Here is a 15,752-nt window from a genome sequence, read left to right as displayed (position 1 = left end):
TATAATTACCCCCTTTATTTCTCTTCTTATATTAATAGCGGCTTCGTCCATAAATTTTACCCTTTTTATTGGTAGCCCCTCTTTCCTATCCTCTCCCTTTATTTTCGACTATTTTTTCTATTTTTTATATAATTTACTCTCCTCCTCTTCTAATTTCTAATACATTTCCTCTTTAATACTATTCTACTATTATTCTTATTCCTCTACTATTACCCTTTAATTCTCCTTTCTAATTAAAATTACCCTTCTTACTAATATTTTTACTATCCGGCCGTCCTTTATTTTTTATTTTTTCGTTTCGTCCCTTTTAATAATTCTAATTAATAAGTATTTACCTCCTTCCTTCAATTCTATTCACTATAATTATAATTTCTTTTATAACCCGTCCGCCGGATTTGATTTCCTTAATTAATATTCCATTCGGAAATTATATACTATTAATTCTAATACTTACTAATTTTATTTTGTATTTACCCGCTCCTTTTCCTAAAAGTATTATAAATTAAAATAATTTATAATTATTAAAAATAGTTTATCTATATATAATAAATCCTACCTTTATCCTTTTAATACTCCGATAATTACTAGTAATTCCCTATTTCTAATTATATACCTTATTTCCTTTAGTGATTTCTTCTTCGAAAAGAATACGACCGAATATTATTTATTATTATATGATTATATAAGAACCGCTCTAATTATAAAGTCCAATATATTTATTTCTATTTAGATTTTTAATTGCCGGATCGAAGTAATATAATATTAATACCTTTTAAAATAACTATTTTAATTCTATAAACGCCCTCTCTACTTCCTTTATTAATTCGAACGCCCTTTAATTATTCCCTTTCAATAATTTTATTAAAAGTACGGTTACCTTCGAATATAATATTATAAACTATTTATAAAACCCTATAAGCCCTAAAAATATTTAAATATTATAAGTACTTATTAGGGCTTCCTAATTTACAATTATTATAATTCTTTCTAAATCTATTAAAATACCCTCCGGTGAAATAATATAATTTAAAAATAATACCCTCTTCATATAAAATTCGTATTTACTTAAATTTATATAGAAGTTCCGATTTTATAACTATTAAAGAATTTCCTTAATATAGTTACTATAATCTTTTTAATTCTTACTATAGATTAGAATATTATTAAAATAAGCAATATATATAGTATTTATTAATTTTACTAATACATTATTAATATATATTTAAAATACTATTAATATATTTACTAACCCTATTAATATAATTAAAAATTCGTAGTACCTATACTTTATATAAAATACTATCTTCTCCTCATCTCCTTTTTAAATCCGAATCCTATAATATGTATTTTTCAAATCTAATTTTGTAAAGATCTTTACTAATAATAACCAGTCTAGGATTTTTTAAATAAGGGGTAGTACTATCCCATTCTTCTTTATTATTTTATTAAACGCCCTAAAATTAATATAGAATTTTAATTTTCCACTTTTTCTTAGAATAAAAATAATAGGAGCGTCCGCTAGGTTAATAGAAGGTTAAATCTACCTTTTTTAAAATACTTCGAATAATTATTTTTATAATACTTTTAACTTTTTAATATTAAATATATAAATTAGTCCCTAAGGCGCAAATTCTCTATTAATTGAATTAATATAATATTTTGAATAATTATATTAAAGTAAGGGTATTATTAAAGCTTTAAAAACCGATTAGAACTCTTTGTACTCTAGTAGAATAGCTAATTTAAAAATAATAAATTCGTTCTTTAATTCTTCTAATAATTCTAGGGATTTTAATAGTACTAATTCTAATAAAGGTATTAGTAGGGGATAAATACTGTTAAATATAACCTAAAAGACTTTTGATAGGGGGGTAGGGGTTTATAGGGTATCGAATAGCTTTAAAATAATAGGTAGGGCTACAAATTCTATTACTAAGGAAGGGGGGATTTCGAATAGGATATTTATATATATAGGAGGGCAAAAACCCTCTTTTAACCTTACTATCTCCCTAGGGTCCAATATAAGAATCGAATCCTACTTTAGCCTTACTAGGATAATTATAATATTATATACTTCCTTCGCTAATATTATATTTAATTCTAAATTACTAACTTTAATACAAAACTGGAATATCCGCTACCGCCAATCGATATTTAAATTCTACTTATATAGCTAGGGGTAACCGAAAATAACTTCTATAGCCGGGGATTTAAAAATAATAAACGTAATTTATTTTATTTATTTAATATTATAAGTATTACAAATTTTAATAAAATAGGTAATTATACTATATATAGGAATAGGTTAAAGAGAGAAGTTAATAAAATAATACAATATAAAATTAATTTTTATATTTAATAAAAATAAATATTTATTAAATAAGTTTAACTTCGTACTTAAATTTATTAACCCTAAAATATTTTACTAATCTCTATAAATCCTTATTAATAACGTCGTTTCTAAATATAATTATAATTTACCTATATTATTCTAAACAAGTATAACCGCTACTCTAATTATAATTAATATAGTATTTATACTATATAATAGAGCGCCCGTAGGAACCGGGCAATTCTATTACTAGTAACTAGCTTTACTATAATTAAAGTAAATTCAATTTTAGTATATAAATACAAAATAACCAGTTATATTATATTTATAATAAATATTCGGCGGTTTCGGTTATATATAACGATTATATATATAACTCTTTTAATTATAGAAGGGGTACATAAAATTAGGGTTTATTAAAAAAGCCGGAAGGGGACAACGGGATAAGTCGGGGGGATTAATACTATAGAACAAAAGGGGGAAAGTATTTAATAAGGAGGTAAAGGTAGATTAAAACGAAGAAAATAGCTAAATATATTCTAAAAATACTTAATTCTAACAATGTAATATGAATAGCTCAATACTTTCTAAACCTTTTAACTATTTTATATATACTATTATTTCGTTTATTATATTAATACCGGCCGTCGAAAGGACGCCTTATTTAAATAAGGGATATAATCCGAATATATTTTAGCTAATTGTAAAAGAGGTTGAATTCGTTAGTATAGTAACGGTTATAGAAATTATAAACTATTTTAGAGGCGCCTTACTATATATATTCGAATTTATCGAGAACTAACCGCTCAATAGCTTAGGTATTACTATTGTATTCTATTTCTAAGAAGGTACGAAGGTTATTCTAAATTAGTATATTATAAATAGTATTATAATTAGGTTCATTCCGAAGAACTAATATATATTTAATTTAGATATTTTTGAAATTACCTTCAATATAATTAATAGCAAATAAAAGTAAAGTATAAGGATATTTATAAAAGTACGTATTAATATTATAAAAGTAGTTTTAAAATTAAAAAAAGCTTTCGCTTATAAATTTAATAATATTATACTTAAAATAATATTTAATATAAGCGGATAGAACTACGAATAATGAGGGCGTAACTATAATAATAATTATAAGAGAGGGGGCAATAGGGGAAAATATAATAGAAATATAGATTTAATTATAAAAGAGATAATTTTAATAATAGAAACCGGCGGGGATAGAGGAATAATTATTAATGATATTTTATTTAGAGAGGCTTATAAAAGCGAATTAATCCTATTAAAATATTTATAACGGGAGGTAATTTAAGAGGAATTTAATAATAGCGAACCGAAATTCGAATAATTATTATTTATATATAACTTATTGGCTTTAATAGGTTAAAAATATTAGTAAGGAGCCTAAAGTAGTATAAGAGGGTAGTTTTTATTATTATTTTCTTTAATAAATTCTATAGTAAATTAATATTAATATAATACGGGCGGAGAAAATTACGTAACCTTAATGATAGTAATTAAAGGAGTAATAGTATAAGAGGGGCGAGGGGTTACTTTAATAGTTCAGGAAATAAATTAACTGTTATATATATATATTTTAATAGTATTAATTTAATTTTTGGAGGAAGAGCTATTAATTTATTAGGATATAAGGGAAGGTAAGTTAAAGTAATTATAATTACGGCTATACGTAGAAAACGTTAAATTAAAAATTAATTTAAAAATATATTAATAGTTATTAATTATAATAAAGGACGTCTATTCGGACTACTTTTATATTTATATAAATTCTATTCTATTGTAACTAATAATTATAGAACTCCCGATTAGTATACTGTTATAATACGGCGCTAGAGCGTTACCTTAATAACCTTATTTTATTAAATATTTTAATATTTTTAAATTCGAAGTTAGTAAGGCGAAGGGAAGTATTGGTCGTTCTAATACTCTTAGGCAAGAGTTTAGTAAGATAATTAAGAATATTAGTATTGTAGTATTGTAGTATTCTATCCCCGGCGGTCCTGAGTCTCCGTCTATACCTATACCGGCCGGGTCCTAGTGCCCGAGGCGGTGGTCCTTTAGCATCCTAACAAATTAGTACTACTAAAATACTAATTAGTACTATTCTAGTACTACTCTAGTACTACTCTAGTACTACTCTAGTACTAATTAGTATTTTAATAATATTTAAAATAGAAGATTTAACATATATTTCAATTATAGTATATAATAGTGAAATTTATAGATTGTATATTTGTTATTAGAAAGTTATTTCTATTTTTCTTTAATTAATTATTTTATTTTTTTTTTAAAAATCTAAAATCAAAATACTATAACTAAATAAAGAAGAATCTTTACTAAGTAAGGATACTATCTTCTTACTTGTTTACTTTTATATACTACACACACAGTTTGTACAGTTCGAAAATATTAATTTTTGGAAATTAGTATTTTTAGTATACTAGAGTCTAGTACTAGTCTAGTACTAGTACTAGTCTAGTCTAGTACTAGTACTAGTACTAAAGTCTAGTACTCTAGTACTACTAATTAGTACTGTACTAATTCCCAACTCTGCTCGGTCTTCACTCTCCCGTTGACACTCCCGGCTCTCATACCAACGACAAGCGCCAGTCTTCTGGCTCTGGCTCTCTCTTCGACGTGACCCCTCACTCCTTCTTTTCGTTCTCGATCGGAGTTCTCGGCTGCAAAATCAACACCAATCGCGTAGCCTACTGGCCCGACGAAGTCGACTGCGACAACCTCTGCGTCAAGCTCACCAACGTCACCAACGGCCGCAGCGTCACTCTCCTGCGCATCGACCATTCCGGCGGCGCCCACGACATTAGCTACGATGCGTGGAACTACCTCGCCACAGGCCATCCCGCTGCACCTGGCACCGCCATCGCCGGAGGCGCCATGGGTGAGGTCCACTACCAGTACCTTCCAGCGGACAACTGCAAATCTTTGATCACCGATGGCTCCGGCAAACTTCCGCTTATGGGCGCAAACTCCATGAATTTTCTGTCTTCTTGCCTTTCTCGCGATACTTGGGTGGGAAAGAACTACCAGCTGTGGAACATCAACGATTCTTTGTGTCATACAGGTTATGATGAGAAGTGTACCTTGGCTGCTGGTGCCAATCAGGCTACTTGTCCGCATGCCTTAGGTAGCGGTGCTGCGGTATCGATCGCTAACCCGACTGATCACAAGGTTATGAACATTGAGTATCTAACTGGAAAGGAGGTGCCTGCCTAGTTGGATAGGTAAGATGGGGCTTGTCTGTTGACTGGGTCTGGTTGGACATTACGACCTGACATTTTCGTACCTAGAGTACCTCTATCTGCAGCACTCATCCCCTTCTTTTGCTTGCACGGTTTCTCTTTCTGTAGGTCACGACGGTAAAGGTAAGCAGCGACAGCGAGACTTTATGGTAGAGGCGCGGTTTGGAATGGAGTTCAGCATGGAAGCATTTGTCTTAGCGAGGCGTTGGAACAGAAGAAGAATAGGCAATAGATCACATCACACATCTGGACAACGGTTAATGATAGAAGAAGGGAGAAATGGAAGGTCATGATGATGCCTCGAAGGCAGAAAAGAAAAGGACGGGTTAGACAAATAGTGACTGCATTGCTGCTGATAGAACATCAAAACCAGACCATTGCAGCTACGAGTCAACCGTTCATTGACATACCTCTACTTACTCTTTTCCTGCGAGTGCCGTGACCAACTCCACTACCGCAAAGACTCGGGGCGTTGGGTTTTAGGATCCCAGGAAATCAGGCATAATTAGACATACATATGCTCGATTCTGTACATTTTATGCCCGCAAATTTTAGTGGGGGAGGCGTGTTGCCCCCCCGGAGTACTGTAAATTCGATTCTTCAATATTCTGCCTTTTCACACCTATTTTTTCCAAGGGCGCTGGAGGGTAGGGACATTCAGAATCACCGTCCTGCATGGAAATTTTGGTGGGCATAAATGTTGCTGAATGCTTACAGATTATGCCTGGTTTCCTGGGATCCTAAAACCCAACGCCCCGAGTCTTTGCGGTAAACCACTCTGGATTCCCCTCCTTCTTGCTTTTGCTTCTGTGCATGTTATGCTGTAGGTACATGTGTGAGCTTTCTAGAGGGACCACGTACATGCCGGCTGCGTGATAAATTGAGTCTTGGTGCATCCGCGAGCAAACCTGTTACTGGGCGTTGTTCCTGACCAAAAACCTTGGGGGGTAGCGGGCAGATTTCCAAGGAGGAGGGGATGCATCCCAGTTGGCAATCTGCCTGGATACGATGGGACTGGCGCTCACAAGACCATACAGATCACATAGAAGACCACCCCGGCGGCACCCGCTCACTAGGTGGCCCTATAAGATACTCCGGCTACAACACAGCCAACATGTTCATCGAAGAGCACGTCCTGGACATCAGAGCCTACATTTATAGTTCGCTGAATCTGCTTCTATCCTATACCGTCTTCGTCTAAGTCATCTCCATTCTGTCAGCCGTGATGGCCTCTACCACTTGTCACAATCGCGTGAAATCATGCCCACCCACCGCTAACTCATCGCTGTTGTATTCCATTCTCCGAATGTGTCCTTCATTCCCCATATCAGGCCTCCACAAGGTAGAAGTACCAAGCCCACGTCAACGCAAAGCCCAAACTCTCTCAACGAGGATTTAGTTCGGTGCAGTCGTCGCGTATGACACAGAGCTCCCATATGAGGAGCCCGCAGGCAACAGCATGTAGAATCACATCTTGTCCGACTTCCACGCTATAGGACAATTTATGATTCAATTCCATGGTCCAATATCCTGCCCAAGTCCTTATTGACCAGTCAGACGGCTCGCTCAATAGGGAGACTTTGCCACGAAGCGCATAAGCAGAGATAACCTCGGCCGACTTGGTGTTGTAAACGCGGATGCGTTCTCGGATGGCATCATGATTGTCATCAGACCGGTTTCGCTGGAGACATCGATCTATGAGAGTCGCCTCGGGTATATCGAGGACAATGACCTTGCTGATGGGACCGACGGTCCGCTCAAAGTATTGGGCTGACGCAACAGCGCGAGGGAATCCTGTTCAAGGTGTCAATAGGCCACGGCAAACGTTGTTCGAAGTGTGAACTGCTTACGTACCGTCGAGAAGATAGGTGTGGATAGGCCCGGTTGCGCTGCGTATCCTGGTGCGGATGTAGTCCTTGATGAGACCGACTGTCATCTCCGGATCGCCGATTGCGCCTTTTGCAAGATTGGCTTTAAGGACTTCGGCATACGGGCTGTCAGGTCGCTTTGCCTCGCTACGCAAGATGTCTCCAATAGCAATGTGCATAACGCCGCCATCCAGCTTGGCCCATGTTGCGCAGATGGTAGATTTCCCCGAGCCTGGTCCGCCGAGCACAGCAAAGGACCTGGGTTTGTGACGAGGATTCGTGGTCTTTGTAGCGGTACGCAGTATGCTCACTTTGGATACGTAAGCTTGTATCATTGGAAAAGCTCGCCATTGGTCTTCGACCGACATTGATTGAAACTTTTCAAATATGCGATCAGGGTCAGCAGTAAAAAATTCTTCGATATCGGCCCTTGAGTTCTTGTAGGCTATGATCATGTGGTCATAGAAGTGCTGCATCAGGGTGATGGTACCCGGGGATCCAACGTCTGTCGCTTTTGATCCCACTACTTGCAAGGGCACCTCGAGTGCGTCCTTGAACGATGTGATTTCTTGTGGTTGTCGGGGCACTACCGGCCACGACTTTTGCTCCTCCAAATGATTGATGCGCTGTTGAATGGCAACGAGGATTTCGGGTTGCGACCCATTTGACTTGCGACGCTGTTCCTTTTCTTCTTCTTTCGTGGATACCTCCTCAGCAATCTGCTCTTTGGAGCCGCCGGGAGTTGAGGACTGGGGCACAGGTTGCAATGCTGGTTGCAGGGGCGACGGGGTACGCGCGGGTGTCGTTACTTGGATCGGTTCTCGCATGAAGAAGTCGGGCACCAGATCTTCGGGAGGTAGAAGTTCGCGCCCGAGCCTTCGAATCTTCTCGCGACATCTACGAACGTTCTCGACGAATTGACGAGGCTGATAGGGTTCCGACATGGCGGCGACCTGGGGATTCTTCATGGTTCGGCTGAATTGGGATGGCAGATAACTTTCAAAGAACTCTTGTAAGGAGGATAGAAATTAACACGAAAAATTCCAATTTGTGGCAGAAGGAGGAACAGGAGTGGATGCGCCACAGAGCCGGGCAGGCAGGCGACCAAACGGAACCTAATTGCTAGATTGGATGGCAGGTGCCGTCACCGAGCCTTCCTTCCTCCCTTGAAGGATTGCAAACTGGGCATCTGTGGGCACGGAAGAAATTCTCCAAACTTTAACAAGGAAAAAACCTCCATTGCATGGAGTCGGGATCTCACAGTTGCCATCATGATCCATGAGCCGGGCATGTAGAGGTATCCATCCATGTGCCATGTATCCAGACGGGATGATGCCACATATTACTGCCCCGCCTCCGGTTTCCTCCCATAAACCACCTTCACCGTATAATAACTCAGACTCCTCACGTCTCTAATCGCTCTCCTCATCCTATCCACCAACTCACCCACCTCCTCCCTGCTCCATCCCAACACTTGTCCCATCGGATACACCGCAAACCCATCCAAGCTCTGATCAATATAATGCCAATTCAGCAACCCCACCTGCTTCAGCTTCCTGTCCTTCGCCCACGCCCCAATCGGCACCTTGTAGCTCTTGTGCACCACCTCTGTAAACCCTTGCTCCTTCATCAACCGTTCCATCGTTCCATCCCTACCAATCCGCATGGTCCGACCCGTCTTGTCCCCCACAGCCCAAAAGAGTTGACACCATGTTTTGAAGACGTGGTTCTGATCATTCTGGACTTTGGGGTTCTCCGATAAGGTCTCAATGTCGATTTCAACGTTTTGGAACCAGCCGCCTGGTTTCAAGTGCGTGTAAGCCTGTCGGTAGAGTTTGGCCCAGTCGTCGATGCCGCCGTAGAGGAAGCGGCAGTGGATAAAGTCAAAGTGGTTAGGTTCAAATGTCCAGTCGAGCTGGGCGTCGTCGATCTGGAAGGACACGTTGGGCGGCGCAAAGGTGGGTTGTACGGCGGAGATGTCGGTGCCGATTACGGATGCCGAGGGAATCTCGGTAGCCATGTCGATGGCCCAGTTGCCGGTGCCGGTGCCGATGTCGAGGATGGTTTGCGGGTTGGAGATGGGTGCGAGGTGAAATTTGTTGGAGAAGAGGATGAGCATGTATTCGTGGCTGGAATTCGTCAATGTTTTGGCCTGGAGGATGGCAGGAAGGAGAAACGCACGCTAGGTCGTAGCCTTGGAGGTGTTGTTCGTCTACAGGGAAGATGTACTCTGTTGTTTTGGATGCTTGATATAGGCGGCCATGGACGTCGCGGTATTCGTAGATGCTGGCCGTGACAGATTGTGTTGAGCCGTAGAGAGACTCGGAATCTCTGACAGACTCACTGTCGTCGAGGCTGAGATTGCCAACCACATCATGGTCCTTGTACGAACGGCACCGTTAATTCTTTTGGTTGTCTCGAGGGTTCCATGAGTGAGTTGACGAGACTTACGACTTGGATTGGTTCTACTGCCGCTTCCGCTGTCATTTTCTGGTATTGTTCTTCTTGCTTTCGATATCCACTCCCAACGACTTCTTCTGTTCCCGTTTCTGGTCAAAATGCGCGTAGAAAATGATCAAGCTAAAATCGCAAGCAAAATCACGAGAAGAAAGAAGAACAAATTCGACCTCGAACATCTCGGACTACACCTCTTTATCATCCTTCGGCTGTTACACCGATCGTCATACAACTCTCATTCTCAATCCCTTCAGTCTACCGTGCCACGTTCTTGCATCTTCATGTTGACAACGGTTCAGTGCGACGCTCCTATGCATGATCCCAGCATGAGAAAACCTCGATTCGATTCGCTCGATTGCCTATGGTGACCACTGCATTTGTCCAAATTCTGCGGTGAACAATACATTGAGAGCCTCCAGATAACTCTCCTTACTGCTTTCGGGCCATATCATCAGCCTACATAGCGATATGCGTCCTCGTCCACGGCGCTTGAGAACTGGAATGGCCTTTGCGGTTCTTTCTCCCTCGGCAACCAATAATCAGGTCCATACCCCCTGCCCTCCTTCATCCCCCTCCGCCAAACAATCGTCTCCTTATTCCTCTCGCCCATGTCCACCTCGTTCAGAACAGCCTGCATGCTCCTCCCCTGGTCCCCCCTCTGCCACAAAATCCTCCACTCATCCAGCCTCGCGTAAGACCTCTCCAGTGCGAAAGCAACCACCCACCTCTCAATCCTCCTATCCCATATGTCCACCACGCCATGCCTCCTCCCAAAAGTCGCAAACGCTAACGCTATAGTGGTCGCCGCCGTAGCCATGCACGGAAACACTATACGCACAAGAAACATGATGGCTTTCATCACATGCATCATCCCGTCATACCCAGACTGAGATAGCACAAATGAGTCGTATACCTCGTCAGCTATGAATCTTCCAAAGTCTGACCGGAGTAAACGTGACTCCCAATCGTCTGGACACACAAGTCCTCCATCTCCGTGCCTACACAAACAGTCTGCAATGGGGCAGAGCACCCCTGAGATGACCACCACAAAGAGTAACCGCGTTGCCTCTCGGCTTTTGGTCACGGCGTAATCATCAGGCGCCGGGATCGGATCCGAATCAAACAACCCGTTTTTGGTAAAGGAGGGGACCGGGCCGTGGCGAGAATGGAAGGCATGGGGGTCATGCCACATGAAGTCTAGTTGGTGGGAAAAAAAACATAGTAGGACGGTGAAGAGTAGGGATATGCAAGCTGCCTTCACCCGGGTTTCGTTACGACTTTGGGCGAGAGAGGCGAGCAGTTCGTCGGGCTGAGTGAGACTGCCAGTGTCGAGAGAGGCCGTCCCTGTTAGACTTTGGGGTTTCGGAGTCACTTCCCGTGGAGCGATGTCAAGAAGGACTGCCAAGAAGAAGTAGAGAAAAGGTTGGATAAGGGCAATCTGGAAGTCGGAACCGAGGCCGAAGTTGTAAGGAGTACTGGGTCCAAGACATAGTGGATAGGCCATTTTAGCGTGCTGTCAAAGTGTTGGAAGTGGCTGGATAGGTGAGAAGATTAGGTTGCGAGTCGATGGAAATCTTCAGAAAGCGAACCATGCGGGTGTCAGGTACTCTCCAGCAGCAGAAAAAAAGCAGAGGAAAGAAAGCATGTGAAATGGAGGAAAACATTGATCGGGAACCGGCCTAATTTGTGTCAGGAATTCGAAAGTCCCGCCTAGCCTGGCTTAAATGCAAAAACTTCAATCGGTAGACTGCCATACCGAGCTGCAAACGACGGGTGGGGCATGGCGGCCGTCAACACGGTCGGCCTCGTGCAGGAGACCTGAGTTGGCCTTGGGCATCAAGGGCTTGGCGCTTAGATGCAGACGAGGCCAATTGCTTGATCCGATTCGTGAATGTTTTCGGGAGATGGATTCCATGGTTATCCTGTCGCGGACGCGGCTCGTTGTGCTCGAGTGTCGATTTTTCCATATCCTGTTTAACGAGGGCAATTGCGATGGGGTCTTGATTGTTTCGGGACCAGACTAGAATCGAGAATGGTTACAAATTTCGTTGTCAGTTGCGAGCCTCACCCCCATACCGGCTGCTCTGGGTGACCAAGATCACGCGTCATAAACATTTTGAGTGGCTAGCCGATACTCGGATGGTCACCCTGGTGATGATCAGTGTTGTTTTATCGACATCCATGGGTCGTTTGAAGCACAAGCGAAGAATGGCCGGTACCTCCGTTCGAGACGGCAGGTAGGACAGGCTAGGATGTTGAAAAGATCGAGTCAGATAAGAATGGCAGAAGTGATGCCGCGTTGTCCTGGAATCGTAATCATACACGTTGACTTGCTGGTTGTCGAGAGCAACGAGGTTGTTGTTCGTGATCAGAGCATGCACAGTGCATGGGCTTCGCATAAAATACGTGCTGTGATTGGCTAGAATCCTACATCTATTATGCATACAAAGTTACCATAGTCACTTCCCACCTACCTCTACCTGTGACAATCGACGGGCCACTTCTCTCTCCATTCAAGCCCGCAAAGTACTCGGTTGAGGAAAACCCTTTATACTTGTCACGCCAGGATACGTCAACCGTCAACTCAGGCACATGGGAGTCCAAGAGACCGAAGTCTGTTGGCATGTTCTGCGGTCCTGGGTCGAGATCTTTCATCGCGGCCATGTACCGGGCCTCTTCCACTGCATTCTCCAACTGGTGTGCATTTATCCACCTCTCAATCCATCTGTCCCAGACACTCATTCCATTTTCCGCGTCGCCGTACAGAGGGAGCATTGTCAAGACTATACTCTCACTAGCCACCGCAGTCACGAACCAAGGAAGAATACCATATCTGAAGATCAGATAAACCAGGAAAAGCCCATTCACCAACATAGCGTATGCTTCTCCAGCTGCGTTTCCTTGCACAATGTTATGCAATCGTTCCGAAATACCTGCCCTAGTGCACAAAAGATATTCCGTGATCGGGCACACACATGTTGTGACCATAACCATGAAGAGTACTCTTATCGCCTCGCGCCGTTGGGTGAGGCGGTATTCTTGGTGTGAAGGAACCATGATCGGGGCTAAAGTGCGAGTCTCAGGCGGGTAGTTGACTTCTTTCATCCAGTCGAGACGGTATGACCAACGCCCTTTCCGGGAGCTCATGTTCCATTTGTCTTCGGAGAAGCGGAGGGCATAGCAGAGTAAGATGATAAGAATGCACCCTATTACGGCATGCCAGCCGTCGATGGTACGTCGGTGGTCGTTGTAGATGGATATTTCTTGAGGTTCAGTGGGACTGCAAGTATCGATAGATGCAGGTCTAAGGCGGTCGGAGTTGCTTGCCAGGCGGGGGGTGAACGGTTGGGGAGGAAAAAGAATTCCTTCGATAATTTTGAAGAGAAGGTAGAAGACAGGCGGGATGTCCATCAACCTCTCCCCAAGACCGAACTTGTGAGGCGACGTGTCAGGCATCTTCGAGGAAGTCGAGGCTACGTTGACGCCGTGATACTGGAAGTGCCGCTTTGTTTATTGAGGGCTTGCGAAATCATTCGCCGGTTGAAGGAGGGATGAAGATTGTGCGGGTGAGAGATGGAAAGGGAATTGCTTGACCTCAGAGACATCAAGAGTAACCGATTGGGATGAGGAAATTTATGGACGCCGGATTGCAAATGACAGGTGGGTCATGGGGGCCGGCAAGACGGTCGGCCTCGTGCAGGGTGACCTCAAGCTGGCTTTGGGCATCAAGGGCTCGGCGGTTAGATGCAGACGACAGTTACCAAAAGCAGATCATGCAAAAGAAACAACCGATTTAACTCGTCAAAAATTGCGTGGGTATATTGCCTGATGAAAGAAAACGAAACGCGAAAGAGACTGGACCATCCAAACCCGTGTACGCTGACCTACAAAGAAACAAAACTCTTCAAACTTCTTTTTTTTTCCAACCTTGACTTTAGACAACACTTCTTTGTTGCATCTCCTGTGTGGTTGTGTCTTCAGTGGACAATGACGGCTCAGCGTTTGCTCGCCATTCTGCCTTTTCTCGTCGTAGATCTCGTCTGACCCAAATGACGGTGATGACGGTCCATATCGCCGAGAAGATAAGGGGGCTCGCCCAAGCTGTTGGCACCAAACGTTAGCATCTCATACATAGTCGACATCTCAACCGGGAACGGGGACTAAACAACATACCAACACCATACGCAATCTCTTGCGGTATCGTCCAAATCACAATCATCGTAGCCGCCCCATCCACCAGCGCTCCCACTCCCCAAAACCAATTTTGCCTCGCAATCATCTCTCTGAACCTCTTGCTGACTTCGTACCTGGCATTGATGGCCCTCCTATACTCCTTGCCTCCAGCACCATCCACCGCCACAATATCCTCCACAATCGTCAACACCAATGGCGGTACCCTCCCTCCCTTGGGGACCGAACTAATCCTGCATGGCGCCTTTTTGTGTTTCTTGTTCGCCCACCCCGTCCACAACAATTGAAGTCCCATCTGTATGAAGAAAAGCGGCACCGGCATCGCCAACGGTTTGACTATCGGCTCGTGCGGGATCGACGCGCCAATCAGGATGCCCGTCATGTACGTGTACCCGAACGAAAGCGTCATATGGGTGAAGTCAAATTTCCACCGGTCTTTGACGGGATCGGTACCCAATGGGCGATATTCGTCGCGCGGGAGGATGAGTTTGAGGGAACGGAGCCCGAATTCGATGCCAGTAACTAGGCCGAAGAAGGCGGTAATGATGGCGAAGACGATTCCGTGGCGAAGGTCGGTGCCGTACCAGAGGCCGTAAAAGAGGGCGATGGGTAACAATGACGACTCGATGACAAGCAGGGAGGAGACGATGATGAGCTTCCATTTGTAGTCCATCATGTTGTACTTTAGCCGCGGGAGGCCGGGGGTGTCCTCGACGGTCGGGACGGTGTCGAGAGGAATGTTGTCGACGCCAGCGGGCATGTTGACAGCTGTCGCGGAGGAGGCGGAGGAATGGGGTTGCGTGTGCCCCGGGGGAGCAAGGCCGTTCGTATGGCCATGATGGTGGCCGTGACGGTGTTGCGTTGTTGTTTCGAGTGTTTCCCCGTCCAGTTGCCCTGAGGATGGGCAGGCACTGGACATGTCCTCCTTCCTTTCGAGCTCGTACGTCGATGCTTTGTCGGCCATCGGAGGCTCTCGGTGTGGGTCCGTCGAATAGATATGGTGCGAGTGCGTTTGGTGTTAGAGACTAGGTGTAGATGGGTAGATAGGTAGGTATGTACAGGCAGGTTGGGTAGTTGCTGATCGGCGTGGCGGGATAGATGAAAACCGGAACCAAATGAAAGAAAAGAGGAAGAAAGAGATCAATCAATCGAGTTGTAGTTGAGTAAAGTAGTAGGAACAGGAGAAGGACAAGAGGGCATCAGCATGATCGCATCCTGTCTCCCTGCTGCAATTGGGGTCCAGAACAAGAAGACAGAGTTATGTAGGTAGGTAGGTAGGTATATGGGTACGCTAGGTAGATAGGTACCTCTATGCCGAGAACCTTCAATAATGTTGCCCTTGATGCATACCTAGGTAGCCGTCTAGGTAGTATCCAAAGCAACGATAAATAAGACTGGACTGGACTGAACGACGGATGCCGGGATGTGGCAGTGAGTGACGAAAGAAGAAAGCAAGACATCGGATTTTCTGCCCTGGCCATGACGTTACGCCGCTTGTGGTTGGTCACGGTCCAGACAAGGCCAGGCCAGGCCTGGGCTTGCGTCAGATGCTATGATGTCATCGTTCCTTGACCCAAACAGTCCAGAACGCCGTGATGCCCCACCGCTTCAGCCTCT

The 15,752-nt window shown here is 43.1% G+C and overlaps 6 protein-coding genes across 6 annotated transcripts; 1 reads left to right on the top strand and 5 right to left on the bottom strand.

Moving 5' to 3' along the window:
- Positions 1 to 4,903: 4,903 nt before the first annotated feature.
- On the top strand, positions 4,904 to 5,593 carry NEUTE1DRAFT_49491 (uncharacterized protein; the record flags this gene model as incomplete). The annotated part of the gene is made up of 1 exon (XM_009855563.1): positions 4,904 to 5,593. A coding segment is annotated over one exon (690 nt), but the record flags the coding sequence as incomplete, so codon positions are not given.
- A 1,602-nt stretch (positions 5,594 to 7,195) lies between these two features.
- Positions 7,196 to 7,771, bottom strand: NEUTE1DRAFT_16968 (uncharacterized protein; the record flags this gene model as incomplete). The annotated part of the gene is made up of 2 exons (XM_009855487.1): positions 7,196 to 7,413; positions 7,474 to 7,771. Coding segments are annotated over 2 exons (516 nt in total), but the record flags the coding sequence as incomplete, so codon positions are not given.
- A 1,058-nt stretch (positions 7,772 to 8,829) lies between these two features.
- NEUTE1DRAFT_103444 (uncharacterized protein) lies at positions 8,830 to 9,974 on the bottom strand (the record flags this gene model as incomplete). The annotated part of the gene is made up of 3 exons (XM_009855650.1): positions 8,830 to 9,616; positions 9,669 to 9,808; positions 9,939 to 9,974. The coding sequence occupies 3 exons, from the start codon at positions 9,972 to 9,974 to the stop codon at positions 8,830 to 8,832; spliced, it is 963 nt and encodes a 320-aa protein (XP_009853952.1).
- A 421-nt stretch (positions 9,975 to 10,395) lies between these two features.
- On the bottom strand, positions 10,396 to 11,448 carry NEUTE1DRAFT_148419 (uncharacterized protein; the record flags this gene model as incomplete). Its single annotated transcript, XM_009855649.1, has 1 exon — positions 10,396 to 11,448. The coding sequence occupies one exon, from the start codon at positions 11,446 to 11,448 to the stop codon at positions 10,396 to 10,398; it is 1,053 nt and encodes a 350-aa protein (XP_009853951.1).
- A 1,264-nt stretch (positions 11,449 to 12,712) lies between these two features.
- NEUTE1DRAFT_118015 (uncharacterized protein) lies at positions 12,713 to 12,980 on the bottom strand (the record flags this gene model as incomplete). The annotated part of the gene is made up of 1 exon (XM_009855648.1): positions 12,713 to 12,980. A coding segment is annotated over one exon (225 nt), but the record flags the coding sequence as incomplete, so codon positions are not given.
- An 898-nt stretch (positions 12,981 to 13,878) lies between these two features.
- Positions 13,879 to 14,895, bottom strand: NEUTE1DRAFT_48737 (uncharacterized protein; the record flags this gene model as incomplete). Its single annotated transcript, XM_009855523.1, has 2 exons — positions 13,879 to 14,045; positions 14,118 to 14,895. The coding sequence occupies 2 exons, from the start codon at positions 14,893 to 14,895 to the stop codon at positions 13,879 to 13,881; spliced, it is 945 nt and encodes a 314-aa protein (XP_009853825.1).
- Positions 14,896 to 15,752: the final 857 nt, after the last annotated feature.

The sequence above is a fragment of the Neurospora tetrasperma genome (genome assembly GCF_000213175.1).
Source record: "Neurospora tetrasperma FGSC 2508 unplaced genomic scaffold NEUTE1scaffold_6, whole genome shotgun sequence".
Taxonomy (NCBI): Eukaryota; Fungi; Ascomycota; class Sordariomycetes; order Sordariales; family Sordariaceae; genus Neurospora; species Neurospora tetrasperma.
The sequence above is the reverse complement of the archived record's forward strand: the minus strand, read 5'-3'. Positions and strand labels throughout refer to the sequence as shown.